This window comes from Sylvia atricapilla, chromosome 7, assembly GCF_009819655.1.
Source record: "Sylvia atricapilla isolate bSylAtr1 chromosome 7, bSylAtr1.pri, whole genome shotgun sequence".
Classification (NCBI taxonomy): domain Eukaryota; kingdom Metazoa; phylum Chordata; class Aves; order Passeriformes; family Sylviidae; genus Sylvia; species Sylvia atricapilla.
Window position 1 is genome coordinate 33,248,095 of NC_089146.1, and position 27,810 is coordinate 33,275,904.

The 27,810-nt window shown below is 40.5% G+C and overlaps 1 protein-coding gene across 1 annotated transcript in view; it reads right to left on the bottom strand.

Annotated features, from left to right (window-relative positions):
* The window catches only part of LOC136363885 (von Willebrand factor D and EGF domain-containing protein-like), a 165,470-nt gene that overhangs the window by 65,583 nt on the left and 72,077 nt on the right, over positions 1–27,810 (bottom strand). The window contains exons 10-14 of the mRNA XM_066323353.1: positions 25,599–25,777; positions 21,137–22,074; positions 7,553–7,689; positions 6,348–6,503; positions 1,836–1,940 (exon numbers count right to left, since the gene is read on the bottom strand). Coding sequence (XP_066179450.1) covers positions 1,836–1,940; positions 6,348–6,503; positions 7,553–7,689; positions 21,137–22,074; positions 25,599–25,777 — 1,515 coding nt within the window. The remainder of the gene's footprint in view (positions 1–1,835; positions 1,941–6,347; positions 6,504–7,552; positions 7,690–21,136; positions 22,075–25,598; positions 25,778–27,810) is intronic.

The following is a 27,810-nucleotide window of genomic DNA, read 5'->3' on the forward strand; positions in this document are numbered from 1 at the left end:
AGTCAAACTACCAAATACATTTTTCCTTTGTTTTTCTGAGACTGATATGTGTCCTGTTACTGGCCCTATGTTTTCTGTCTACTGCTTTACTGGTGTCCCAAATTTCTTTTGCAAACTACATTATTCAATGTTTTAAATAATGCCACTTTAGGGTAATGGGTAAGGTAGAGAAACAAGAAGCATTCTCATAATGGCCACGACATGATAGAACATGACAGATCTCCAGCATTAAAACCTGGTTGTTAATTAGGTTTTATTACATCATTGTTTTCAAGGGATTGATGCTCTGATAAAAGAAGAAAAAAAAAAAAAAGAAAAAAAAAAAAGACTCTTCTTTTTTTCCTGATGTGATACAATGTGGTAAGAATGGGCTTCATAAAAGAGCACAGAATGTGGAATGGGTTGATATAAAATGTCCCCTAATTGAAGCACCTTTTCTGAAAACAATTTAGGTGTTGCAGAGTGATGTAGAAGGGGTAATTAGACTGTGGTCTGATGCAATTGGAAGCCTGGTTCAAATATTTCCTTGAAGTATCTTAGAACAGAAATTACTATAATCCCTAGAGAACACCATATTGAGAGACCATATACATTTCTCAGTTTCAAAAATGCAGGAATAAAGAAAGCCTTTGACAAAAAAAGCCCTCACCTTAGCTTTAAGTGAAATGACTCTGACACAATTATTTTAATCTGAAACTAGAGTGATTTTGCCCTTAGTTGGGCTGTGTTGGGTTTCCCTGCCCTTATCTCTCTCAGGGCAGTGGCAGAGGGACTTTGAGGCATCTGTCAGGGTCAAACTACCACATAGACCTAGAAAGTAACTTCCTTCCATGCACTTGCTTGAAAAAAAGTGAACTTTTTTAAAAATTTTGGTAACAAATATGTGCTTGCAATCAGTGCAGGTTTTAAAACTGTATTTTCTCATTAGCATTAATGAGAACAGTGAGGCAAATGAGTTAAGATGTACCTGATTAATCTCCATTCTATAAAAAAGCAGACTGGTGGCCTCCTATTAATTCATACTTGCCTCAGGGCAGGAAAGCAAGATCAGCACATTCAAATAGACCACCTAATACCTTCGAAAAAATTTTTAAAGCCTCACTGCAAACCAGTTAATTTGCTTAATGCAGGTCTCTGGAAAAAAGAGAAGGGAAGATATTTTTAAGGGATGTTACACCAATAATTCCACAGGAAAACAGAGCGTTATAGTGCTCTGCAGGCAGTTTCTAACACGTTGGCAGTTTAAACTGTAGCTCCAGACTTTTGGTTATAGTTTTGAAACTGTCAAAATACTATATGTTTGTACTTAGCAGTGTTTAATGCAAGCAAGAATGGTTTATGTTCTCTCAAGGGTGTTCTCACATGACAAAAACTGTATAACATGCATCTTTGCGTGCCTCTTGCTAAGGCAGAAAATGGGAATAGAAATGATATACCCTCACCGAACAGGCTGGGAGAGGGAAAATAGCAGAGGCACTTCAGAAGTGAAGTTAAGCCTCTCAGGGCAGGCTCCTCACTCTTATTTACTCCCACTAAACAGCTGCAAAGGATAAATATTGCCAGCCGTGGGCTTTCCTGAGGTGTTTGCATGAGGAAGGTCCATCATAAAGCATGCCCTATCAGGTGTTCATGCCCCACGTAAATACGAAAAAGAAATAAAATATCGCAGATACGAGGCTGTGAAAGAGAACACCAAAGTGTTGGGCTGTGCAGCTGATCTGTGAAATAGGTTTTCCCCTTCCAGAGCAGTTATTACACACAGCACATCAGAGGGAGGGAGAGGGCGAAGGAAGAGATGAACGATCCGTATTAAACCTTTATGATCTTTAAATTACCTTTAATTTACAAAGTCCGGTCGGGTGGAATTGGCAGACCTGGCAGCCCGCGTCGTACAGGGTCAGCACTCTGGAATTACTGTACTGGAAGCCATCGTTAGTGATCTAAATGATACAAAAATCATCTTTATAAGTAATAATGTTCCATATGGAGACTGTCTGCTCATTGTGGAGCACATACCACTGCCCCCTTGAACTGGATGTGTGCCAGCAAGATAAATTAAACCACTTGTGAGTGGCTCTGCGAGCTAACAAATTGCTTAATGCTCCAAACTGGAAACTCTTCATTAATAACCAAAAGATCTTTTGGCTCAGATGGCATTCAGCTTTCTGATTGCTATTAGGTTTTATCCTGAAGGTTCTTTTTTTTTTTCTAGTACCCTTATGGAAGCTGTACTCAAGTATTACGAGGGGGATTTCAAGGAGTTGTGAAACACAATGAACATTTTTGGCTGGAACTTGGAACCACTTTGTTACTAATAGCACATCAGTAAGTAAAATCCTTGGCCTTAAAAAAAAAAAAAAAAAAAAAAAAAAGAATGTGTATTATAAAAGTTTATTTGAAATTAACCTTATAAAATATACAAGGGTGGACAATATGAGAGAGAGACTGCCTCATTTCTAAGGAGGCTCTGTTAGAGCAGTCACCTATCCCAGCTCATAATGGGTACATATGGGTAATTCAGAAAGCCTGGAACATGGTTTGATTTATGTAAGTATGCCTACAAAATACAGAAGAGTTGAGTAAATTTATATTTTAATTGTTCCACAGAAAAAATGAAAAGATACCAGAGAAGTGTGGATGAGTGGTTAGTTTTTGAGAATGCTTTGTGAGATGTCTTGAGTGGTGTGAACCTTAAAGAGCACCCCAAAACCCTGGGGAAGGCCATGCTGTAGATACTGATGAGAACCAGCAGGAAAGCAAAGCCCTTTTGTCAGGTATTTTTCAGGTTTTGTCTTCTCACAGTCAAAATAAAGCTGCTGTTTAACAAATCTAACAGGGTTTGCTTTGGGTTCATCAGGTGCCCCTGCGTTTTCTTGCTATTAAAAAAAAATCCCCATCCCTCCTCCATCTCTCTTGAGATGTTTCACAAAGCTGAAATATCCCCAGTCACTTTGCAGGCGATTTTTACAAGATTGAGGGCATGAAGTTTTTGATCAATCAATAAACTCTCTCAGTTCACAGAAAAAAATGTTAAGTTAAATTGAACAAGGATAAACAGAAGTATACAGAGAGCAAAAAATACTAAGTTTCATAAAAAGCAGCAATTATCATGAACTGGTTGAAAGTTCATGGAAGATAATAGAGCAGATTCTCCCACAATGTCCCCTGGGATGGTTCTCAGCTCAAAAGGCACTGTGAGCTGAGTGTCTGTGTCTGCAGAAACCACCACAAGGAGAGGAACAGGCAGTATTCATGGATATTCACAATTTCAGCTTGTGGAAGTGAAACAGTTTCTTTGGAGATATAAACTGGTCCAAAAATTCAGTAAAATTCATTAATCTAGTAAAATTAATCTACTATTGACATATTAGACTATAGTGTGTTGTGCTGCAGGTAAAAAATGCTTTTAAAAGAAATAGAGAATTTCTGCTGCAGTTTGAGAGAAAACTGAAATAGGCAACCCCCCTGTAGTCCTGCTCTTCACTGAAAGACTCTGGCAGCAAGATTTCCATTAAGAATTTATTTTTCCTAATGCAATTAAATTTCACGTAATTTAATTATTTTACCAGAGTGTCCAACGTTGTCTCAATACTGGTGCACTAATAATGGGTGAAAAAATGTCTAGACAGGGGAAAACATAAAAAGCTGTAAGATTGCACTAATTGTTCTGTCTGAAGTGAGCATTGTGAGTGAAATGTAACTCCTGTAATTTGATTATTTTTTTCATCTGTACTTTTCTCTACATTCTATTATAAACATCCTTTTTGGTCTCTTTTTAGAATTGGGCTGGTTTATAGCTATTTTAATTGCTTCTTCATTAGTAATCTTAGTGATGTGGAACAAACATTTTGATGAGAACTAAGTAAGCAAACCTTAAATTTGTTTGGACCTTGAGAGGCAAAAAAAACCCCACTTAGAGTTGGGCCTTGTCTGCTTGGGCATAGGTATCATCTGGAAAGAAGGAACTGCTTCTGCATAAATGCAAAGGATGATCAGGAACTCTGTTGCCTCAGGTTTTTCATCCATCATGAAATGGTCTTGGCTATTGGCATCTATACATCTATACATTGGCATCTATATGTACATAACTCTACATAGAGTTTGTATGTAACTTTCTAAAAAAAAAAAATGAAAGGTGTAAAACTGTGGTGAGTTCAAATTCAGTTTTTGCCTCGCTGAATTGTGATTTTTTTTCTATCCTAGAGAAATACAGCAACAACAACTTAATGAAAAGGATGAGAGCTGCTTCCTGAATTAGATAACTGCCTGCCAAGCTCTTTCACCTCTTCACTCAGGAATCTGCCTGGACAGCTCAAGTCATCTGCTGCCCAAGCATGGGTTTGTATTTTGATATCTCAATTAATTATGCCAAACACCCTGGTGTAGCCACATGTACTTTCTTATCTGCGTTCAGCAGTATGTCATGGAAACAATGGGCAAAATCTGAAACATGAATACAAGTGGAGATTAAATGAAAGACCACTGAAAAGAGCTGCTGCTCCTCCCGTGCTCGTAGTGAAAAAAGGTCCAGTGAAATTTTTCTGATTCCTTTGAAATTTGATTTGGGAAGGGGGAGAGATTCTGAAAATATTGAACAGTGACATTTCCAGAAAGAATTCTGTTGACTCTTGGTTCTGAAAAACCCTTTAGCCATGTTTTGAAAAGCAGATACATAGATACATAACCCAGATCATTAAGAAGTTGCATGAGCTGCAATATGTCTTTAGAGAAATTTTCTGGAACATGAATTTTTGAACACCTGTGGAATTAATTGAAAGTAATTTTTTATCTTGAAAAGCTCTATGATTTTGTGCTGTGTGCTGCCATGTAAGGCCAGCTGCCTTTGAAACTGAGCACTGGGCTCTGCCTTCCCAATTTGTTCATCAAAAGATCCACAGGACTACCAGATTCACGTGCAGACTGAGATGATTTAATTGAGCTTTTGCTGCGCAGCCGTCAGCCTGGTTCCTCTGCAGGGTTTGAAGGAGAGGGAAAGGGCAGAAATCTTACAGGTGCAGAGTTTTTCTGGAGCTTTGGTGCATGGAAAGACTTTTTGTAGCTGTTTTTGAGGGCAAAGAACGAGAAAAATTGTACCTCCTCGGGGCTGAAAGGAAGCACTTGAGCACAATCAAAGTTGTAATAGACCTGTGTTGTGAGGACTCTGTCCTGGGAGCACCGGAGAAACCTTCCTGCGCACAAACCAAGATTTGAGCTGTCCTCTTGGGCCAGCCACACCCAGGGTGTCTCCCCTCTCTGATCCCTCCACCATGAGGCAGCATTTTATCTCACAGCTGGCAAAGTCCAATACCTTTTTTGAGACATTTTGAAGCCCTGAGCAGAGGATCTTCCCTCCTGTTTCCACCCTGGTGTGTGCCAAGGAAGGTCCGAGGTCCACCCCAGCAGCCAACAGTCAGGCTCTGCACCCACAGGTGTCCTAAACTCCCAAATCCTTATCTTTTTGAAATAAATTATTGCCTAGAAGACATGCCCTGCCAAACATCTTTCTGTTTCCCCCAGGCCAGTGGCAGCACTGTGTCCCCAGCTGGGTTGCAGGCAGCTGCAGGGTGCAGGACAGGCAGTAACACCGCGGTGAGGGGAGTGTTTTACGTGTTTCATTTTGCATGATGCAATTTTCAGAGCACATCTGCAGTCTCCCTACAACGGTAATATATTCTTCTCAGCTTCAGAGCCTTTAAAAGATCTCAGCCTTGGAAAAAAAAGCAACTGATCTGCAGAAAATACCCATCCAGGCTGAGAGTGAGAGCACGGGCTGCAGGCACACAGGGTTGGGAAGACACTGGTTTCTTGAGGATGTTTAGAAAATAGGTACCATTTTGTCCAAAAAACAAGGGGCTAAAACTATGGCAGAGAATCCAGAACAAACAGATACTGCACATGCTTCTTCCTGCAGCCATTCAGACCACGGCTGTGACTGTGACATCCCAGCTCAAGCCTGCCCAGGAGCCGGCCCCTGCATGCACTGCTCACACATCCAGGGAGCCAAAGCTCTCTGACACTTGCTGCCTAATCAGGAGCTTGAGCTGGGGTTTTCAGAAATGGAATACTAATGATTAACAATTGATTAGCACAACAGCATCAATCTCAGGTGATTACCTCTAGAAGTGGTTGTAATTTGCCCTTTTGGATTGGCCACAGAGACACCTGGGTTTAGCTCATTGTTTTGGTTAGTGTGGTGTTTTTTTTCTTTTCTCTACGTGACATCGGTGTGAGTATTTCTACAGGCATTTTCATTTCTGAAAGGAAAATTGTGCTTTGCATTTTAATTTACCATGACAACTGATTTTCTCTTTTAAAAACGTTTCTTAGAAACATAATAAAATTCCTACTTTCACTTGCCACCTTGCGAACGGCTCGTCACCGGCCACGAAGTGCACAGGCTCTGTGATGGTCAGGAGTGGGATCTGGCAGTCAACAGCCTCAGAGCTCAGAAAATCTGCCCTTGTGCTTTCTTCTTCTCTTGATATCCATTCACCATCGAGATGCTACGGTGAAATAGACGGAGAGTGCAGAAACTGAAAGCTCATTGAGAGACTCCTGTTGTCAATGCATGTTTATATTTCTGATCAATAATATAAGGCGTTCCTAGGTGGTTTATTTAAAAGGAAACATGCTGTTACTATAGCTACAATAAAGGGGAAGCCATGCTTAGCTAGGCATGCAGGTGGCCTGTTGATTTAGGAAGTGCTGTGGTCTGCTCTTGGGATGAGATAGGCTGATGTAATCGAGTAACTGTGTTTCCTCCAGGAGCTCAGCAGCCAGCTCGTGGCTTCTTGAAGGTGATGTCAGCTCCTCCTCCTGATCAGCTGCACAAAACATTCCAACTTGGAAAGAGCCTATGGAGCCCGAAGGGGGCACAGCAAATCTCAGCTGTGCCTCATGAGCGTGCCAGCACCGACTGGGAGTCAGGTTGAGTGTCTGTTCTGAGGAGGATTTATGAGTTTAATCAAACATTTCATATCTAAGGATGCTGATCCACCAAATAACTCAGTTGCTGCATTGCCTCTGTATAGTTGTTTATGATAAAATCACAGTGCAGGCATAAGAGATGGGTTTGATGCTTATCAAAACTTCTGATTTGGTTATGGAGTATGACTAAAAAAATTCAAATAAGAGCCTCTGTTACTGTGCTGAGGAAACCCTATATTCAACCACAAAATTTAGCATTTAAATGTGTTTTGGAAAACAACCAAGTGTAGTGATTCCAGATGTACAAAATGAGAAATAATATTGTGATTTCAGGCTTCAATGGACTACAGAGCAGCTGAACCAAACAGGAGTCAAACAAAACTCCACAGAGATAACGAGAAGAACTCATGACTGTGCATTTCCAGGGAACCAGCCCTGGAAAGGTCTGAGCCTCTTCAGCTCCCCTCACTTGTAGAAACACATTGGCAGTGGGCTTGGAAGGTACCTGTAACACGCTGAAGCAGTGAGGGAAGATAGCACAGATCAGAGAAAAAGATTTCTATATAAACAGATTGAAGTTTGACTGTATCATCACTATTTTAGGAGCCAACAGGAGGCTGCTTACGATGAACCTGGTGAGCTGGCAGTGCAGGCTGGGAGACTCCCTGAACCCGAGGCCAAACACCCGGATCCTGCTGCAGTCCGAGGCGCGGATATCGCAGAGCCCCCCGTTCTCCAAGGCTGTGATTTCCAAAGCTTGCTCTGCAAGGGTGAGAGACATACAAAGCTTTAGAGAGCAGCACTTACACGCTGTTCTGTTCTGCTTCATCGGAGATTTTGTTGTAGTTGTTCCTGGTTGTTGTGGTTTAATACTTCTCCCTAGGGCCTTCCTTGCCTCCCTGTGGATTTCTCTTGAACAGAGAGACAGCAGTTGTCAGAAGGGGAACCAGCAAACCTCCATTAAATATTGTCCTGTGCACCCAGTGCTGCAAGATGTATTAGCTCCTGAAACAATTCACTGAAGCTGTGGCATCCTCCTGAAAGGTCTCCAGGGGTAAAACTTCTGTTGACCTGAGCATCCAGTGGCAATTCATCTGCTGACACAGGTGAGGGGGGTAATACATCTGCTGACCAGGTAAGGGGGGTAAAATACATCTGCTGACCCAGGTATGAGGGGATAATACATCTGCTGACCCAGGCAACAGCATGGGAGCACAGCTGAGAGGACAAGACCTCAGCCCACAGCATAGAGAAACATGGGAACAAGAGATGACCATGCCACCAGGATCCCTGGAGTGTTAAAAAGCAGAGTAAAACCCAGTCCTATGTTTTTTCTTTTGTTGGTTGGTTGGTTGGTTTTCCCCCTAAATTTTTGGAGGCCGTAAAAGGGTCCTCAAAGTAAAACTTTCTTGTGAGGGTTAAATCATTAATACCAGCACTCAGCTCTGCACTGTGTCAGCACAAAGGTCATGCACCAGCTAAGTTTCACTTAAATCCTACATTGAGGCCTTAAGGAGAGCTTAAGTGATGTACAGCCTGTGCTGACCCCCTTACAAGGCTGACTTTCAGCCATTACTGTTTTTAAAATGTTTTATGGCTCTCAGGTAAAGTTTCATTTGGGTTCTGTTGTAGTTTGAGTATTCACCTTTTAAAATTGCTCATTGCTTTCACATTATTTCTACAGAGGAAAAATGCAAGTCCACGGCATGTCAGAATTTGCATCTTAAATTAAGAAAAATTATAATTTGGTAGATATTTGCACCAGCTCTTGTGTAGCACAACACTCAGAATGGCTCCAGCATCGTACATCAATGACAGCAGTCAGTCGAGACCATGGCTACATATTTTCATTTATACTGTTTGTAGATCCAGTGGTTGGGAGAAGCCTCTATGATGACAAGTAACAGAAAGCAGAACATTTTTTTCTCATCTCCTGAACAACACTTAGTAGCAGGGGCATGACCAGGAGCTGTGGGAAGAACATTGCTCACCAGCAGGGTGGAGCCCCAGTTGTTATCCCTGCTTAGCTTCCTCTTCCCTGCCCCATCACCACTGCTCTGGCAAAGCAATATTGCCCAGCAATTTTCTCTGAGCTGTAGCTTGGCTAAAACAGCAGCTCTCCATTACCTAATATTTTATTGGTACCTTAGTTCAGCTCTGATCTGAGGGGCAAAATGCCCTGAGCAGAGTTGATAACCTTCCCCAGCACCTTGCTGTTCCTTTAGGGCTCTGCCATTTGGGCTGTAATTAGGAAAAATGCTGTTTAAACACTGCCATCCCACCAGATTGCAGCCTGTAACAACAGAGCTGCATGACTCGTGTTTTTCCAGAGAAAAGAAGGAAGGAAAGCAGCATAAACATGAAACATATTGAAGACTTTTTTTCCCCCCTGCACTCCTGAAGTGCTTTTAGCTTTTCTTTCATTTTTTAATTGATTTTATTGCAGCAGTATTACCAACACTGCTGGACACTTTGCAATATTTACAAGAAGAGAAATCGTTTATGGCTTATCAGCTTTCATCAGTTACTGGTGGATTCCTGTAATGTACAAAACTATTAGTCAGATGTGGTGACTGGTTTTGATAAATTGCCTTCTTCTGTGGTTAGTGCATAAAATTAAAAAAAAAATGCTTCATTATGTTTTTCATGAGATTTTAATAGTTAGCCCCACTAGTACTGAGGGTAGCTTGGATTGCATTAATGTTTTCATTAGCACTGCACATTTTCAGGCTTCTGTGGGTGAAGCAGAATCTCAGAGCCTGGGAAGGAGTGAGGGCCAGGAATGTGCTCCTGCAGCCCTTCCTGTCCCACAAAAACACTCCCAGCTCTGTTACTTGTTGATTAAACCCCTGCACTTCCCGGGGAGTTCCTTACATCTCTATGGCCACACTCCAGTGTCAGGGTCAGGGCAAGATTACCCAATGCTTTGCCCAGTGACTTACAGTATCAGCTCAGCATTTTGTATTTATTTCTCTCAAACCGTTCTGTACACACTTGTCAGGTTTAAACCCAGCCAGGAGCTGAATATCACACAGACACTCACTCTCTGCTCCTCCTGGGAGGATCAGGGAGATAATCAAAAGGGAGAGACTGAGAAAATGTGTGAGTTAAGGGCAGTTTAGTGGGAGAAAAAAAAGGAAAAAATACAGTAATGGTAATAATCATGATAAAATATTAAGAATGTACAAGTGATGCACAATGCAATTGCTCACTGCTTGCCAAGAGTGTCTGAGCAGTGATCCTCAGCCAGCTTTCCCCCAGTTTATGTACTGAATGTGATGCCATATGGAATGGGATATCCTTTTGGTCAGTGGGGGTCAGCTGTCCTGTGGGTGTCCCCTCCCAGCTCTCTGTGCATCCCCAGACTACTCACTGGCAGGGCATGAGAACCTGGAAACTCCTTTCCTTAATATAAGCACTACTTGGCAACAGCTGAAAACAGCGACTCACCAACTTGAAGTCTGATGGAAAATAAAAGTAGTTATAATGTGTCTTTTTTAAAGAAATGGGTACTAGAATTCAGCCTTTAAACCTCAGTATAGGCAGTACACAGATATTGACAAGGATTGTTATTTTTATCTGTTTTTTTAAATGCGCTGTCACATGTAATGAGGGTAGGAATTTTAGGCATTTGGTTTTAATGAGGGTTTCTGTCTGTCTTCCTCTCTGCCTTCTAGTGTTGTTGCATATTAGCCAGTTTCAGCCAAACAGGGCAGATGAAATCTCCGTGCCATTGGCTTTGGAAAAGTCTCCTGGGCACTCAAACATCCAAACCCTGTTCCAGGGGGTACAGGGATCTAGGTGTGGTTCATGGCTCCATGGCAGTGGAGGGAGTGGTGGATAAATCCAGAGAGATGCTGACATTAGAAGGAAATATTGGAGAGCCTGAAAAACCCCAGCAAAAGGGCTGCAAGTAGTTCAGATAAAGACTGGAGGGAAAAAGGACAAGAGCAATAAAAAGAGCTGGCAAACCTCACAAAGGTGAGAGTGAGGGCAAAGGTACAGATATGCAGGGAAAGCAGAGGTTGTAGAGACCTGGAGTGGATGTCTGATGTCTGTAGAAGGGCAAGTTAGAGAGGAGAAAAATCTGTAGGTAATCAGGCAGCTCCTGGAAGGAGCTTGTAAAAAGTATGATATATTTGAACATTAATAATTAATGTTTAGGGAGTGTGAATGTCAAAATACAACAAAATCCAGAGCAGAACATCCTCCTTCTTTTCTCTGCATGGCCTATAGGCCAAAAATGTGGTTTGACTTTTACTAGTAGATTAAAAACTGAAGCTCAGGGTGGCACCTGGGGCTCAGAGGTGTGACAGGGTGCAACAGTTATGGAGGAGGATTTAAGGAGCTGTGTGTTCACACTCACTGGCTCAGGCATGGGCATCCCACTGCATTTCCAGTGCCCAAGCAAAAAAAAGCATCTTTCACCTGGCACAGCACTGCATTGGGACTGTGATGAACAGCAGGAAATGTTGGGGGAAAAAAGTAAAAAAAGTCTTGTGTTTTAATGAAACTGTCTTGAGAAAAAATGGTTGAAGGTGGAAATCTCAAAAGCCTCCAGACTTCAGGTGACAGAATAAGGGATCTGTCCTCTTTGGTTGCCCCCTCAAGGCACAACACCTCCCCTGCCCTTTCCCTTCCTTCTCCTCCCATCTCCGTAAGAATTTCCAGAAAAGAACAGTAAATTCAGAGTTGCTGACGGTGTGGTTTCATTCTGTAATCATTTACATGAATCGAACCTGACAAGGAGCACAGGCTAAATAATAGACTGAAACCCCCCACATAAAGACATGGTTGATTTTACAGGTATTTTTGCAGTGTATTATGTAAATAATATGCACAGTTGTAGAAGTAAAATGAAGACAATTGACATGAAGTCAAGAATATTGCAAAACTACACTTATTGAAGTCTTACTGACAGATTGAAATGATTCATGTTGGATTTGCACGTTTGATTAGAAAAATATTGCACCACAAATAAACTCTCCTCATGCTATGTTTGAAAACTACACACGAGGCTTTGGGCTGGAGCAGCAGACCTGAAATTGAAACCAGCAAGAATTTTGTTTAAATAAAGAGAATAAAAGGAACTGCCCTGCTTTTCTTAGAGGGGATGATAAATAAGCAATCTAAGCCATGAAAAGCAAATCAAGAACCAGATCATAAGGGCTGAGTTGGGTTAAATTTTGGCTGAAGTGTGAAAATAAATGGCCCATGATGCCCACTTGCCCCTTCCTTGGAATCAGGTAGCTGATTGAACAATTTTCCATGCCAAAGCTTGCTGGTGTGGATGTGAGGTTCTGTATCAGAGCAAGCTGATGCTTAATTATCTCTACATCTTGGACAGAGCAAGTCTGAGTCTGCCTCCATTCAAATGTTTGCACAAATATTGTATTTATTTTGTATATAATGTTATTTCAGTAATCATAGACACAATCACCACATGCATTATCCTGGAACTAGTGCTACCCATGACCCAAGGCTGATTTGATGATCCTTCCTAAGAAAAGAATTATCAGCAGCCATATGCTCTTTGCCAAAGCCTTGCACAATGGTGACCTCCGTGACTTCTAAATGAAAACTGTGGTTTTTCCTGCTTCCAAACCCAGGTCGCAGAGGACCAGAGCAGCTAAAGGAGCTGGGGGTGTTTAGTCTGGAGAGAAGGAGACTCATGGGGACCATCTCTCCACAACTCCCAGAAAGGAGGTTGTGGCAAGGTGTGGGTTGGTCTCTTCTCCCAACTAGCAAGTGACAGGAGAAGAGAAAATAGACTCAGATTGCAGCAGGGGATGTTGAGGGGGAATATTCTGAAAATTTTCTGCGCTGAAAGGGTGGTCAAGCACTGGAATGGGCTTCCCAGGGAAGTGCTGGAGTCACCATCCCCGGGGATATTTCAAAGCTGTGTAGATGTGGCACTTGGGGACGTGGTTTAGTGCTGGGCTTGGTATTGCTGGGTTATCAGCTGGACTCACAGACCTTAGGGATTTCTTCCAAGCTAAACAACTCTGTTTCCATAGTACCAAACTCTAGGTCTATGACCTTTTGCTGGCATGGAGTGAGTCTGGTTTTCTGCTTTGAGGGTCTCTGGTATCCAGTATGGATTGCAGAAACAAGCCCTGGGAGAGTATGGGGGAAAAGCATTTTGCAAGAACTCTCTGCATGTGAGAAATGGCCTGGCTCAATTTCACACTGAAATCATCCATGTGCTGCAACAATATGGTAGATTATTTTTTGCTTTTGAAATCTCACTATGACATTTTAGGTTTATTTAATCCTTCTATTTTTAAAAGGCTTGCTAGCAATGTACTTCAGCAATGGAAAAGAAGAGGATTGTGCTGTTGACAACAGAATATTTCTTCTTTTCTAGATGTCCTGGAGAGGTGACCTCATGTAAAGTTCTGGTTGTGCATGCATGGTGCTCACTGGCACACCAAAGCAGGTCTCAGTTTTTGTTCCTCAATGGCATTTCAGGGTACAATCCTTGACAGCATCTTGAGGTTTCCTATGAGTGAGTGCAGTGAGAGCCATGAAAAGCCATCATCATGGTGTCACCTTGGTACTTATGTCCACTCTAGTGCCAAATTAGTTGATTTTAATAATTTCCCCATGTTTAAAGTTATTGGATTAGATTAAATCTGGTTATTAGACTCAGGATTTTGTTCCCAATTTGTTGAATGTTCTGTATCTGGTGGATTGTGGGCTCTTTAAGCAACATAAAATATGATGTAAAGGCCTTAAAGATTTGCTCTGAATTTCCAGCTTTGGTGAACTGAAAGCAGACCTTTGAATGGTTTTAAAGTTTTAATTCCATTTTATAAACTGTTAAGAGTTTGTTATTTATCTTGTATGTGCAGGGTGAGTATTTGGAGAAGGAGGTTGTTTTTTCAGGGGTTTTGGTTTTCTTTTGGATTTTACAAGATTTAAGGCTGAAATTTCCTGTGGTGCCTGTAAACAGCCTGATGTAAAGAAGTTATAGGTGTGCTTCTGGGCTGTCTGGATTTGGTGGGTTTGAATCAGACCTGTAATTGTTTAAACTTTTCTAGCAATTTAATTCTATGTTCTTTGGAAAATGCTTTTGTTTAGCTACATGTTTCACTGGACTGTTTTCACTGCTTTGCATTAAAGCAAATAAACTAATCTGCAGAAAAGACTGATCTCCCTGATCTGGTTTGCAGGGAATAGTATGGATCACTGAGCATGCAACCTTCCATGCCCCTTATCATGAGGATTTGATATCCTTTTAAAATTCATTTTCTATTGACTTTGTAACTAAAAAGCTAATAGTCCTCTTCCTGCTCAGCCAGGTCTGTGCCTTGAATGGAAAGACTGGGACTTAAAACAGTAGATTAAGGCTGGTATTGATGTTTGCCTTTTCAGCTGCTGGTTTGTTGCATCTGCAGCAGCAAAAACTAAAGTAAAACTGCTATGAAAAGAAGAAAGGCTTCAAAACTAGCAAGAAGTTCCCAGTCCCTGAGAATTGCCCACAAATATGTTTGATGTGACTGAGAAAAATGTTTATCTGAGCAGAGTATGTGGGTGTCAGTGAGGATGCACCAGTGGTAGTTAAAGTTCATGCTTTTTTCTCTTTTGATTCTAAGCTATTTTTCTTTTGTAAATTTTGTAGTTCTTACTAAAACTTTTGTGGCTGGAGGTGTTCATTCCTCTAAAAGAACAAGAGTGCTATTTTCAAAAAGTGACAAGTCCTATGTTCAAAAATTGCTGTTTTGACAAGTAATCTCAAAGCTTGATTATGTTATATAAAGGTATATCATTATATCTTTTTCAATTATGTCTGCTAATACTGGCTCTGTTTTTAGCCTGAGAAGAATGTATTTGTGTAAATTTTTATGGCCCAGAGCTGAAGATACTGTGGAATAATTTTCATTATATAGGATGCTCCAAGTCCCACCAACTTGGCCTTGAACATTTCCAGGGATGGGAGATCCACAGTTTTTCTGGGCAACCTGTGCCAGGGCCTCAGTAATGATGAGGACCACTGTAGATGGCTGAGAGAAGGAAACTGTGTTTATAAATAAACATTTAAAAGATATTTTGCGCAGTTTTCTTTCAGTATTAAATCATTAATTGTTTTAACTAGGACAAAGCTGACTAACTGAACAAAATATAATCTTGAATTGCATAATATGGATCTTTATATATATTCTTTATCTACTTCTCAGTATTATTTGGTAAGCTAAGAGAAGAAAAAGAAATCATAATAAGTGGAGATAACAAGTCTCAAAAGAAAATGTTCGTTTTTTATTTCAAAAGAACCTCTTTTATGGAGTATTGATATCTTAGTGAAAATTCTTTAATGTCAGGTTAAAGGAAATAAGAATATATCCCTAATATCTTTAAGCCCAGTGTAAAGAACACAATCTTTTGTTCTTTATGGATGGGAGCTGTGTCTTAAAGTGTGGTTTATGCTGCAATGGTACATAGAGACCTGCTTTAAATGTTCCCTGCCTTACAGAACTCACTACTGAAGAAAAATATATTGAGAGAAACAGATGCCCCAGCTTCTAAACTTTACTACAAGAGCAGTGGCTCACACCATTCAGTTGTCAGATGAACCTGTACACATGAGAGGGAACGGGGAGGCTACAGACAGTGGAAAATTTCAACCCTCCCTCAGTTGGATAGACAGGAAAATTCAACATTGTGGAACATACAAGGCAATAATTAGTATGAGAAAAAGGGAAAGAGGAAAGAAAAGTAATTTCTTTTTCTTTTCTTTTGTGAAAAAGGGACCTGATTTTTGTGTTGATAGTGTAACTTCATCAAAGTGATAGAAACTGTGACTTTGTTAATACCATGTCCACCACATCCAGTGGAATTGTTCTAATGAGGAGTAGAATTAAGCCCAACGACTTACAATTTGAAAAGAAGAAGGGCTTTTTGAGGAATAATGCAATGTAACATTTTTTTATAACAACAGTGCTCTGTTTGGTGAGAAAAATTTAAAACAGCAAGCATGGTTTTTGTTGTTCTCACAAGCAGGTCTGACTCTTCTTACGAAATCCAATTTTGAAAAATCAATGGAATTGCTAAAGTGTACTGCATCCTCTCTGCCACAGAGCATGTTTTGCCATATTAACAAAAATCTTGGTTGTTTTTTTCTTTGTTTACTAACCCAAAAGATTTGAAAAAAATGATCAATTCCTGCGAAAAGGGTCACAGTTTCTGATAACTCTGCTTCTGGGGCCCTTGTGGTGCTATTAAATGGAATTCTCTCTTCAAGATCTGGTCACCACAAGCTGGTCCCAGCCACAAAGAACATCAGCCTTACACACAGTGAGTAATACTTCGCATTGTAGATATCCTGGAGATTTAGGAAATGGATTATATTTCCTTTGAAAAGTCTAAGATGCATTCTTTACTTTGTACAGTCTAATTTATGTAAGGACAGCACCTATTGAGCCAACACCCCCTGATGGCTCCCTCTGCATCACATCAGCAAAACACATATTGAAAATGCCAAAACATATTCATTTACTTGGCTTCCTGACAGCCCTTACATAATCATTATGATCTGGAATTTAAAGATCACTGAATTGATTCAAGTGGGAGAAAAGTATTTATTTCAGTCAGTATCCTCCCATACAAAGTCTCCAAAGCAGATTGGAGTTTGACATAGACAACTGAAATACACTGTCCCCTTTCACCTGGGGATCCTGAAAAAAAATAAGTATTTTCTTTCAATGTCTTCCTCATGCTTTGTCTTTGAAAATAGGAATTAAGCTTAAAAATAAATCACAATCACATAAACAGTGACATTTCTATAATATGTACCTGACCTTGCATTCCTGGTCTGAGCAAAACTCCGAGCTTATTCTTCCAAGGGGGAGAGACATGTTCCATTGGAAGACCCAACCTGAGGAACTGTAATAGCTGACCTCATACTTCTGCTCTTTATATATATATTTAAAAGAAATATTGCGTGCTTTAATTCATATTATTTAATTACAGCACATGGACAGGACCCAAAGCAGACTGCTGAATTCAGAAAGGTCTGTATAACCACTCTAAAAATAACAGGGTGTAATCGATGTAGCTGCTGTGGCAGATGGGTCTGGGGGACCTGTGTGGTTGTGGTTCACAGCACTGAAAATGCAGTTGGGTTCACAGCCACTCTTAATAGCACCAATGAAATGTATTGATACGAAAATGGGATATTTGTAAATGTGGTAGGTTCCCTTCTCACCGTCTCACCACCATCTTTTGCTCGCTTTGATTTCTTTGCTGTTTTTTTTTTTTTTTCCTTCCCCAGAACTTTCCACATAAAAATTTAAACTTCAAGTGTCATTACTTCACTGAAACTAATTTGTCCTTATTATTCCTCATTACCTTTTATCTTGTAATTGCTCTTTAGAGCTTCATACAACCTGCATATTACATTGCTCTATGTGTGCTTTACTAGTCCTGATTTTTTTTAATAAGCAACATGGTCAATATATACAAATGGTAAGCACCAACCTGATTTGCTATCTGCTGTAATTGGATTCTGCCTTTAATTACAGGTGGTAATGACATTTTAAGCACCTTATACAGGTGTTGGGGGGGGGTGGGGTTTATGAAATGTTAAGCAACATTAAGAAATTCTAAGCTTCTGGAGTGCTGCCAAATTTCAGAGGTGCCTTTCAACTCCAAATAGCGTTTTTCATGTGAGGATAATTATAGCTCTGGCCACCTGGACTGCTCCTGTTGGAGTCAGGCAGAGCAGAGGAGTAAGCCACACTTCACATCTTCTCTCTTTAATTGTGTTTTCATTTAAAATTACTCCAAATATATTATGGCCTGTATTCTGATTCCTAAAAATACTGCAGGGCCATCTTTTTGTGTGTTTGCTGGCCAAAACCAATGGCAGGATATATTGTTGTGGATTGGCAGAGTAACTGAGGTTGGGTGACCTTGAAAAAGATATTTGAATTACGTTGATGGCCTCCTTGATCTTGGGGGAGTTTTAATTCACATCTATAATTCCAGCCCGAGAAAATTATACAGAGATTTGTTTTGGAACTGATGGGAAAATATATAGCCAGCAAAAGGAGTTGCCTTCTCCTTCATTACTCACATAGCTTCTCCTGGAAAATAACTTCTCCGTATCAATAGCACTTAAAACTCAGCGTTTCTGAGATCAACTTGTATTCTCCTGTTTTTTCTCTCCTGACTTTTTGAAAAGAAAGTGAAAGAGACAGCATTTTTATATGTCCTGCAGGAACCTAATTCAATTCTTAATTTCTCATCCTTTCTTTCCTTCCCTACAGAACCTCTGCTTATTAGTCACAAAGCCCAGGGGCTTATCCTGCCTGTGCTTGCACAGTGCTGATTTCCTGCCAGCCAGGCCAGGATTCCAGTGACAGGGCTCAAGCTGTTCTGGCTTGAACAGCTTTATTTCTGAGACTGATCTGAGATTCTGAGATTGATTTATTTCTGAGATGGATCTTAATACTTCCTCTCTAATAACCCATTCTGGTGTGAGAGACTGGCTTTTGTGATGCCAGCAGGACCTTGGTCCTTGAGCACTTCCAGTCCTTTGAAGTGACATTTGAGGGGTTGGCTGTTGCTGTGTGGTATTTCTGTGCTTTTCCCTGGAAAGAGGTGTCCCATCCCACGTGTACCTTGGCATATGTGGGGGAACAGCCCTGGGGGTGGAGAAAAGGAGGCTCAGGGGGGACTTTATTGCTCTCTGCACTGCCTGAGAGGAGTTGTACCAGCTGGGGGTTTGTCTCTCCTCCTATTTCTTGTTGCTGTCATCACCAAGAGGTGTTTAAATTGGATATTAGGGAAAACCTATTCACTGAAAAGGTGGTCAGGCATTGCAACAGGCAGCCCAGGGAAATGGTGGAGTCACCATGCCTGTGAGTGCTCAAAAACCACCTAGGATGTGACACTTGGGGACATGGTTTAGTGGCAAAGGTGGCAGTGCTGCATTAAGGGTTGGGTTCCATGATCTCCAAGGTCCTTTCCAATCTGTATTATTCTATGCTGTCTATGTAGAAGATTTCTGCATGAGAAATGTGAAAACAAGCAAATATCTTTAAATATATTCCGAATGAAATTCAAAAATCAAGAACAGCTATAAAGGTGAAGCTCTCATGGAGGCTTGTCTTGATTGACTGTACCAAATTATCTAGATGACCTTTTCTAAGTATTATAATGTCAAGGTGATTGGCATGCCAGAACTAAGATTTTATTTCTCCTTACAGGAGATCTGACTTTTGGCTGTATGTAGGGATCTGCTTTATATTGCATTCACAAGATCAAGTAATTTTATACACATATATATATATACAGCTTCTCTATTTTTGTGTATATAGAAAAATGTTCTAAATCACTAATAAATTAATTCATAAACAGTCTTTAATAATTGATCTCATTGCAGTTCATTCCACTGATTCACTTGACTGTGGCAGTACTTTTACCTCTCCATAGTTAATGTTGAAATGAATTTATTGTATAAAGTTTTCTCCTAACTCCTGTGGATTTATGCCAAAATCAAGGGAGAGTATCCTGAAAATTAAGCATGCCAGTCATTACCTTGGTTTGATTTTTTCTGTGTTTTTTATTCTGAATTTTTCTCTATCTCAAGAAAAAACATTGTCTAGACAAGATGGCCCAGCACCCTGTCCATCTGAACATTGAAAGTGTACAATAATGCAAAGGCAGCAAGAAACAGACAAAGCAGTCAGGGCAGAGGAAGGCAATGGCTTTGGGGGTGTTTGCCACAGCTGATGTGTGTTTATTTTCCAGCTCTCACCTTCCTTTGCAATCTCAGGCTGAGCTCTGCTCTCTGTCCTTGTTTCTATTTGATGTCACAGAAAGAAGACAAGGTCCCATTAGCTTTAACTTGAAAGGTCATATTGAAGCTATTTTCCTCTAATCTGAGAGATTTCAGCCATAGCAAAATAAAATTTTGAAATTTGGCCTAAGCAAGCCCCCTAACCCCTGTGTATCACAGAGAAATGAAGTTAAACATTGAATTGTGTGTTGGACAATTGCTTCAAAATTGCTCAAGTCACTTTTCAGTCCCTGGTGTCAGTTATTCTTTGTGTGAAAGAGAATTAATTCTTCCATATCTGGGAAGCTATTCTGCAAATTTTAGTCTGTCATTAAAAACACACAAAAAAACCCCAGATGTCAGGGTATGTTTTAACTGCTTTAAACCCATGAAAGTCATGTTTAGTGTGAAGAACACGGGTGATCCCACCCCTGACAATAAATGCAATTATGTGCATAAATGCTGTTAGATGTGCCACTGGGCTCCTGAGGCTGGCTGGAGATTTGGAAGTGTCAGCTAAGCCATGGTGACTGACCCAGGATGTGACCTTTGCCTCTCCTAAATATAGACCAACCTGTGTATCACAGAAAAAGGCTTTCCCCCACATTTGGGATGGCTTAGGAGAGCACACCTCATCATTTCAGTTTAGCTGAAAAACTGTGGCTCCTTAAGCTGCAGGAACTCAGCTGTACGGCTGAGCCTGAAGTACTTCTTTGTCACTTCAAGCAGGAGCTTATGTGGTTTGCTGAGGCAGAGTCCACATTCCGAAATCACCACTAACATTTCTGCTTCGTTTAAAGCACTCTCAGCACTCACACTGCACGTGGGGTCACCCTTTGAGAGGCTGAGCTGTAAAGAAGAAGCAAACCCAGTAAGACAGTCTTCTGCCTAAATGTAATTCACGAATATTTGCAGAATCAGGTCTGCAGGTTTGAGTATGTCCTGTAGCTATTTGATGGCTTTGATAGGGTTACTTGTTCATTTTGTCACTTTTAATTTTGTTTTGTTACTAGTACGGTGTTTGAAATTAATGTTCAAACTTTGTTCTCTGTTGACCAGGAAAAAAAAAAAAAAAAGAAAGACGTATCTCTACACTGTTTACATGAATATTGACCACAAGGTGAGCAGGACGTTCTTCTTTTCTTTGTGAGAAGCCTGCTTGTCAGCATGCCAGTGATAGATCAGATGTAAAGAAAATCACTTCTGCAAAACCAATTTGCTAAGGGGCTTGTAAAATCCATTTTTAAAAAGTTACTGAGGCAAAAAAGCGAAGGACCAGCCAACCAGATATTTTGATCTGCTCTTCAAGGTCAAAACCTGATTACTAATTCATCAAATACCTTACTAGTAGCACTGCTTGGAGAACAAACAACTCCGTGCAGATGTTCTACCTAATGATTCCAGTGTGGAAAGAATTGCTTTACTTACTTTTGGTAACACTGCAGTCGTAGGAGCTGTGGCCTTCAAGGCACTGGCAGCCCAGTTCCGTGCAGTGCCCGTGGCCATTACAGAGTGCAGGACACCGGAGGGCAGTGAGGATTTCCTCCCAGGCAGCAGATGGCTGGTTTCCACCAGGGAACTCTCCCTTCCTGTTCTCCAGCACCCTCCTTTCACACTCGTTTTCCAAAAGGGCTATCAGTGCCCTCACCCAAGCCACGTCATCTTTGAGCTGCAGGTCCAAAAGGCAAATATCAATTGCCTCATCCAGGTGTTTTGCAAGGAGGCCTTTACACACCAAGCCAATGGTGGAATTTGCAAGAATTTGGTAGCAAATCTCCCGAGCTTTGATGGCAGTCAGGCCATTGGGAGTGGGCCATGACAGTGGAAATTTCATCCGAACCCCTTCAAAGTAGTCCTCAGGGAAAAAATATGCAAAGCTTTTTGAATCCCTCTGGGCTGGGCCATGCAGTGGGTGAGAGGATGAGTATTCATAGTATTTGTCTTGCCTTTTTGCCTTCCTTAGGTCTCCTGTTGGTTTGCTGGAGTCAATGGAACTGTTGCTGTTCATGGAAACATTGTGTGGGAGGAGCTTTAGTGGGACCTTGGGGCTTCTTCGCTTTTGGACTGATTTAGAAAAATATCTTTGACCAAAAGGCTTTGATGGTGGTTTCTCATCTTTTCTCAAAGTTGACTCTGTGTGAGTGACAAACTCAGATGTAACATCCAGGTATGGGATTGCAGAGCTGTGATCCACATGGTCATGGTGGCAACCAGGGGGCAGAGGGGAAGGAGTCTGAAAGGCATTTTTTGTGTTTACCATGGGCACAGGCTTGGTGCTCCCCTTCTGGCACCTGCAGAAACTTTTCCTTTGCTTCCTCTCAGAGGATGCTGGAGTCCTGTCAAATAAACTCTTTCCTGGAGGAATCCTGATTTAAAAATAGAAAGGCATTAGACAAATTTCGACAAATTAGTCTATCATACAAGAAAACTTTCTTTTGCCAAGGCTAGGGTAAACATAAATTCAGTATACAAAAGTACTTGAGAAAATGCTTAAGTTTAACCTCTGTTTTCTCCAGTCACTTTTGCAATTTTGCACGTCTTGAGTTGTCCTGTCTGTTCTCTAGCACTTCATGGAGACTTTTTAGTACCAGATGTTTATGTGGTTTGCAAGAGTGCTGCCTAACTGCTTGACTTCTCTTTGCAGGACTTCCTCTGAGATGCAGAGTATTTTATTTTTGCATATTATACATGAAATAAGGACTTGGGCTTGTTCCTGAGTGACTCAGATAACTCTTGGAGAATGACAAAAAAGTCCTATTTGTTTCAAACCCTATATTATGAAAATCACCTTTATTTGTGTGCCTGTTCTCTCCTTATAAATAGTTTCCTCTAAGATGTAGATTGCCACCTTTTTTCTTTTAAATGTCTTCCTCCACTTTTTTTTTTTTTTTTTAATATATATTTCATTTCATTCTTTCCTTCTACTAGAGTTTTCTTTGATTTTTTTCTTTCAACACAAAGCAGTTTTCTATTGATCGTAGCATTAGGCTCTCATATAAGCTGAGATGATTCTCTTCCCTCTTTTAAATTTAGTCTTTAATGATGGATGAACTTCTAGACACTTCAGTTTGAGTAAACAGCCATGATTCGAGTTTCGTCAGAAATCTCATATCTCTTATTGATCTTATTTGTGCCGTACAAAAGGAATTCTAGAGCTTCATAGAAAGGATATGTTTCTTGTCCCAATATTTGGCAGCTTGTAATTGCCAGACGCATTTGAAATAGCAACAAAAATTTAAATTATTTTGGCATTAATTTTGTCTTGCCGCCAGAATTCTGGGGATTCAGGAAAGTGAAAGCGTTTGCCAACATATTGGAGCCAAACACTAGATACTGCTGTTGGAAACCATAATTGTCTTTATCTCATTAAAAAAATACATTTAAAAAGGCATATCTGATATTACTATTTTGATCACTGACACAACCATAACTTTTCAGTGATACTGGGAAAATAAACCTACTTGTCCTTCTGAAACATGAGCACAAACATTTATGGAACCGCTTTGCCCAAAGTGTGGGCTCAGCAGGAGACACCATGAGACAAAAGGGTGGTTTCCATGCTCATGGAAATGCACAAGCTGTTCTGCACTTTCCTGTAGTCTAGGAAAAGATAACGTTTTTGGTGATTGAGAGACTTGTCCCTTGGACAACACATTTTATTGTCTGAATGAGTGTCCTTCACGCTCCATTCCTCTGGTTCTAATAGAGGGGTTATCTGCTCCTGAAGCTTCCCTGACTCAGCATCAAGTAAATTTAAACCTAGACTAAGCAGCAGAAGAAGATCTTCCTTTAGTATAATACTACATAAACTAGAGGCTATGATAAATATAATTTATTTATTAAAAACAATAAATCAACCACATAAACTGGTCAAGAATCAGGACAGAAACTTAACACACAAATAAAATTTTCAGTAAAATGAAACTCTTGCCTTGATATCTTACTGAAAAAAAAAGCCTCTGTTAATCCTACATGAAACCAATTACCTCCTTTTGGTCATCCCCAGTCAACAGAGCAGGGGTGAATGGTGTGGGAAGGATGGAAACCCCATCATTCCTCACAGCCATGCCCATACCAGCAGCTCCTCAGTGAGCTTGGGTATGCCCTCTGTCCCCTGCAGGAGATGACCAGACTGTCATTCCTCTGAGCCACCCACTATAATCCAGGAAGAACTAAAAGCTTTTCAAACTGAGGTGGATGCTATTATAGAGGAAGTGTCCAGAATTTAACAACATTTCTGCTGATTTCCTGATAGATGTTTAAATGTTTGAATTTTTTATTTTGCCTACTTAAATCACACGTTTTAAAATTCATCTCTTCTCTGGTTTCTATTTAGCGGCTGGGAAGCTCTGATGTTGTTTTATTGTTTCAAAGTTCTGTTGGAAATCTGGCGTGTAAAGCTGATCTGTGCATGCAGAGCCCTGCAGCTGCTTGAGAGAGGTGGGAGCCAGGGAAAGCTCTGAACTGCCAGATGGTGGGCACTCAGACTACCTTCAGGTGCTGGAGAAAACCTAGCACGCTTTCAGGGTTATTTAAAATGAAATTAAAAACAGCAGCAGAAAAATCACCCTCTACCTTTTGGTTTTTTACGGGGCCGTTTCTCTGTGAGTGGATCAGAGAACGATCCAGGCTCCTCTGGAAGTGACCTGAATTTCTCTATAGGCTTGGTTTTTTTAACCAGCATCTGAGGGGTCCTTGAGAATCCATCCTTGGGAGTGCTGCAAGATGAAACTCACCACTCCTCTTGCCCTTCTCACTTAGCAGGAGCTTCTGCCTTCCCTGAAGAGTCTCCATCACATTGCCCTAGAAAACTCAGTGTTTCATGAGTAAATTCCTTTGCACTGCCCTTTGGCTTCAGCTCTTTCAACCAAAATGCTTTGAGCAAGTTCTGCTAAGGACCTTTTTAGCTCTTTTTTTTTGGTTGATTCTTGCACCAAGTTGTTTCTTCATCTGCCTTCCTAGAAGCAATCTCTGACTAATTACAACATCATTAGGATGTTAATGATGGCTGCTGAATTCTAAATGGTAATATTTATAATGACTGGCCAAAACTGACTTTAGATATCCATTACTTAGGCCCACTGAGATGTCTGTTTATTTTCTGAAGTGCAAAAAGTCTAAAAATTTATTGTTCCTGTAGGATTGGGCTGAGCTCCCATGTACACATTAAGTGCAATGTTACAGTGTTTTGTTTGCTTTTTCCTTACTTCACAGACCAAGCTTCACAAGCAACCCCATTTCGGTTTTAGGAACACCTATTAGGCATGTTTGAAGTCCAGCAACAGGAATTAAAATGTGGGATAGGGATGGAGACAGGAGTAGGGGTAGGGACTGTCACAGGGAGATGTCAGAGTCAGACTCCTGGCTCTATTTGCAGACCATCTGTCCCAGAAAGTACAAGTTTTCAGAGCTCACTGTCATCATTAGTAGAGTTGATATTAAGTTTTAGCATGGTACATATATCACCAGACTTTGTCAAAATGTAACATTTAATCTATACTCACACACTGTAATTAGTGTTCAGGAATAAAAGAACAAGAGAAATATGAAACCCTTAATTAATCCCTATTGTCAGCTGTCTACATTTTCACGTGTGGGTGAGAACTGCATTTTTTTTTTTTTTTAACAGCTGAGGGGGATCTTAACACAGCTGCTAACTCGGCATCACTTGTGAATGTAAAACTTCTCTCTTGGTAACTGCTGGTGTGTTTTGTGCTAACTGAAAATCAAGCCCCTGTGCTGCTGGGATGGAGATGGGTCTTGAGGCTTCTCCCTTAGGTTAGGCAGATCTCTCAGGTCACTAGTGGGGTCTGCAATGAAATAAACCCATCACGGCTGTTTGAAACGCTGCTAAGAGCATCTCCTAGGTGGGGTCTGCCTGGCTTTGTACCTCCACTCCTCTATGAAGTCTTCCTCGGGCAGGTTGCCGAGGTCGTTGTGAGCCATCCCATCAAAGAGGCCACACAAGCCCCGGGTGCTGTTGAAGTCCCCTCCCGGGGTCCTCACTGTCACACCCATTCCCCACTCACTCAGGTCCGCTCGGACAAACGCTCCAGAAGGGAACAGGATCTAAAGAGGCAGGAAAAACCAAACAAACAATCAAAAAAAAACCCACCAACCCCAGTGAATTGAAGCTCTTACCAAGCTTTTTATGCAATAAAAAACGTCTCTTCCCATAAATGAAAATATCAAAGCAGGAGGTTAGTGATGGCGGAGGTAATTTAAGATCACTTAGAAACACTATAAATATTTATTTGTGGTATTATTTAGCTTGCTTTCAGATTCCATGGCATTAATATCTGATAGCATTACATAAACACGTAACTGCATGAGTACTTTCTTCTTAAATTAATATTTGCATCCATTGAAGTTTTCCCAGTGGTAAGTTACCAGCTAATTTTTGAAGCGACTTCCATGACAATAAGGCCACCTTGTGTCTTTTATATTAATAATTTTATAATAACAACTTTTTGAAAGAAATTGCCAAGATTGAAAAACCTCTTTCTTCCTTCTGAACAATCATTTCATTTTCCAAGGCTGGATTATCCTGAAAATGATTATGTTTTAAAGTGGATAAGGCAATTTTCTCATTAAAGGACTAGTGGTAGGCTTACACTGACCTTTAAAAGGAAAAAAAAAAACAACAACAAACCTGGCAGGGTTCAAAACAAGAAGTAACTGTGTGGATAATGGATTTTTCAGATTGGTTTACTAACCAAATAATAAAAAGAAAAAAAAAAGCAAAAAGAAAATATCTTTTCAACTGAAATGTATTTTTTTTATTTGCTTTGCTTTTGCAGGTAAAAAGAAAATTATTTGAAAATTATCTGGGCTTGAAGAGGGAGCAGGAACATACTATCCTGATAAGTTGCCTTAATACTTTCTTTTTTATCCAAAATGAAACATTTTCAGTTAATCTTAAAAAATACATTAGAGTTGCAAACATCTCTCTATAATAATTTTGCAATAATTATTTTTATTTTTAAAGGCCCCTGCCTAAATATATATTCATGAATAATGTGCCTTGTTTTCCTTTCTTTTGGGTGGAGATTTTCTGGCCCCTTTAAAGTTCCTCCCCGCCAAACCTACTCATATCTGTGAAGGAGTAACAGGCTCATATTTTTATTCTTCTGCTTGAATCCAGAGTTTACTCAGAGTTTGCCTTCACTTAATTATAGTTCTGCCCATTCTAGTTCCCCATTAATTCAGGTTTTTTCTAGAAGGTTGTCTATAAAACCTTTGCAGTCAGAACTGCATGAGCTGTTCAGTCTTCTGTGCTGTCCAGATTAATATTTCCAGGTGTGGATTTATTTTGGGACTTTGGAGGGCACTAACCCTTGCCTTTCCTTCTGCCCTGGGCAATGCATCCTACCTGGATTTAATGCTGCTAATTGAGGCTTCAAAGAAGGATTTTTTGAGACCTCAGTTTGCAGAGCTATTTAGTGACTGGCTGCTGGAAGCTGCCACTTGGCATGACCTAATCCCATTCCAATCCTCCTTGAATGCTGTGGGAGCCAGTTCCTGAGCTGCATGAGGATAATGATGGACAACTGCTGGGAGAATTGGGATTCAACCTACTTGGTGGTGTGCTCAGGGAACCTGTTTTCTGTAGGTTCCTACTCACATCACAGCAGGATTTATATTGCATCCCTGATCTGCCCTGATTTGTGTCCCCAATTCTTACCTCAGGTGTAAATGAGAATAGGGATTCCTTGCTAAGATTACCCTAGTAATAAAACAGTAATTATATTGCATTCAGTTGCAAAATGAAATGACAGCTTGATTCCTGCTTTTTCTCTATTCTATAATTAACAGACTTTCAATTATTACCTTCCTGAGGTCTATTCCAAGTGAGATCACAAGGAGAGCCAAGCACAGGCACTTCCTGCATCATTCTGGCTCTGCTGTGGGCCGATCTTCATCCAAAACATTTCATGGCAATAAATCTTGATGATACAACTCTAGGATAAAATTATCTTCTTGGCCATGATTTGCAGCTCTTTTCCTTACCAAAAACCCCTGGTGCAGCCTGCTCTTATTTTTCCAGTGATTTCAGTGGATTAGTGTGGATAAGTGATACTTATGCAAAGTAAGTTGTGGCC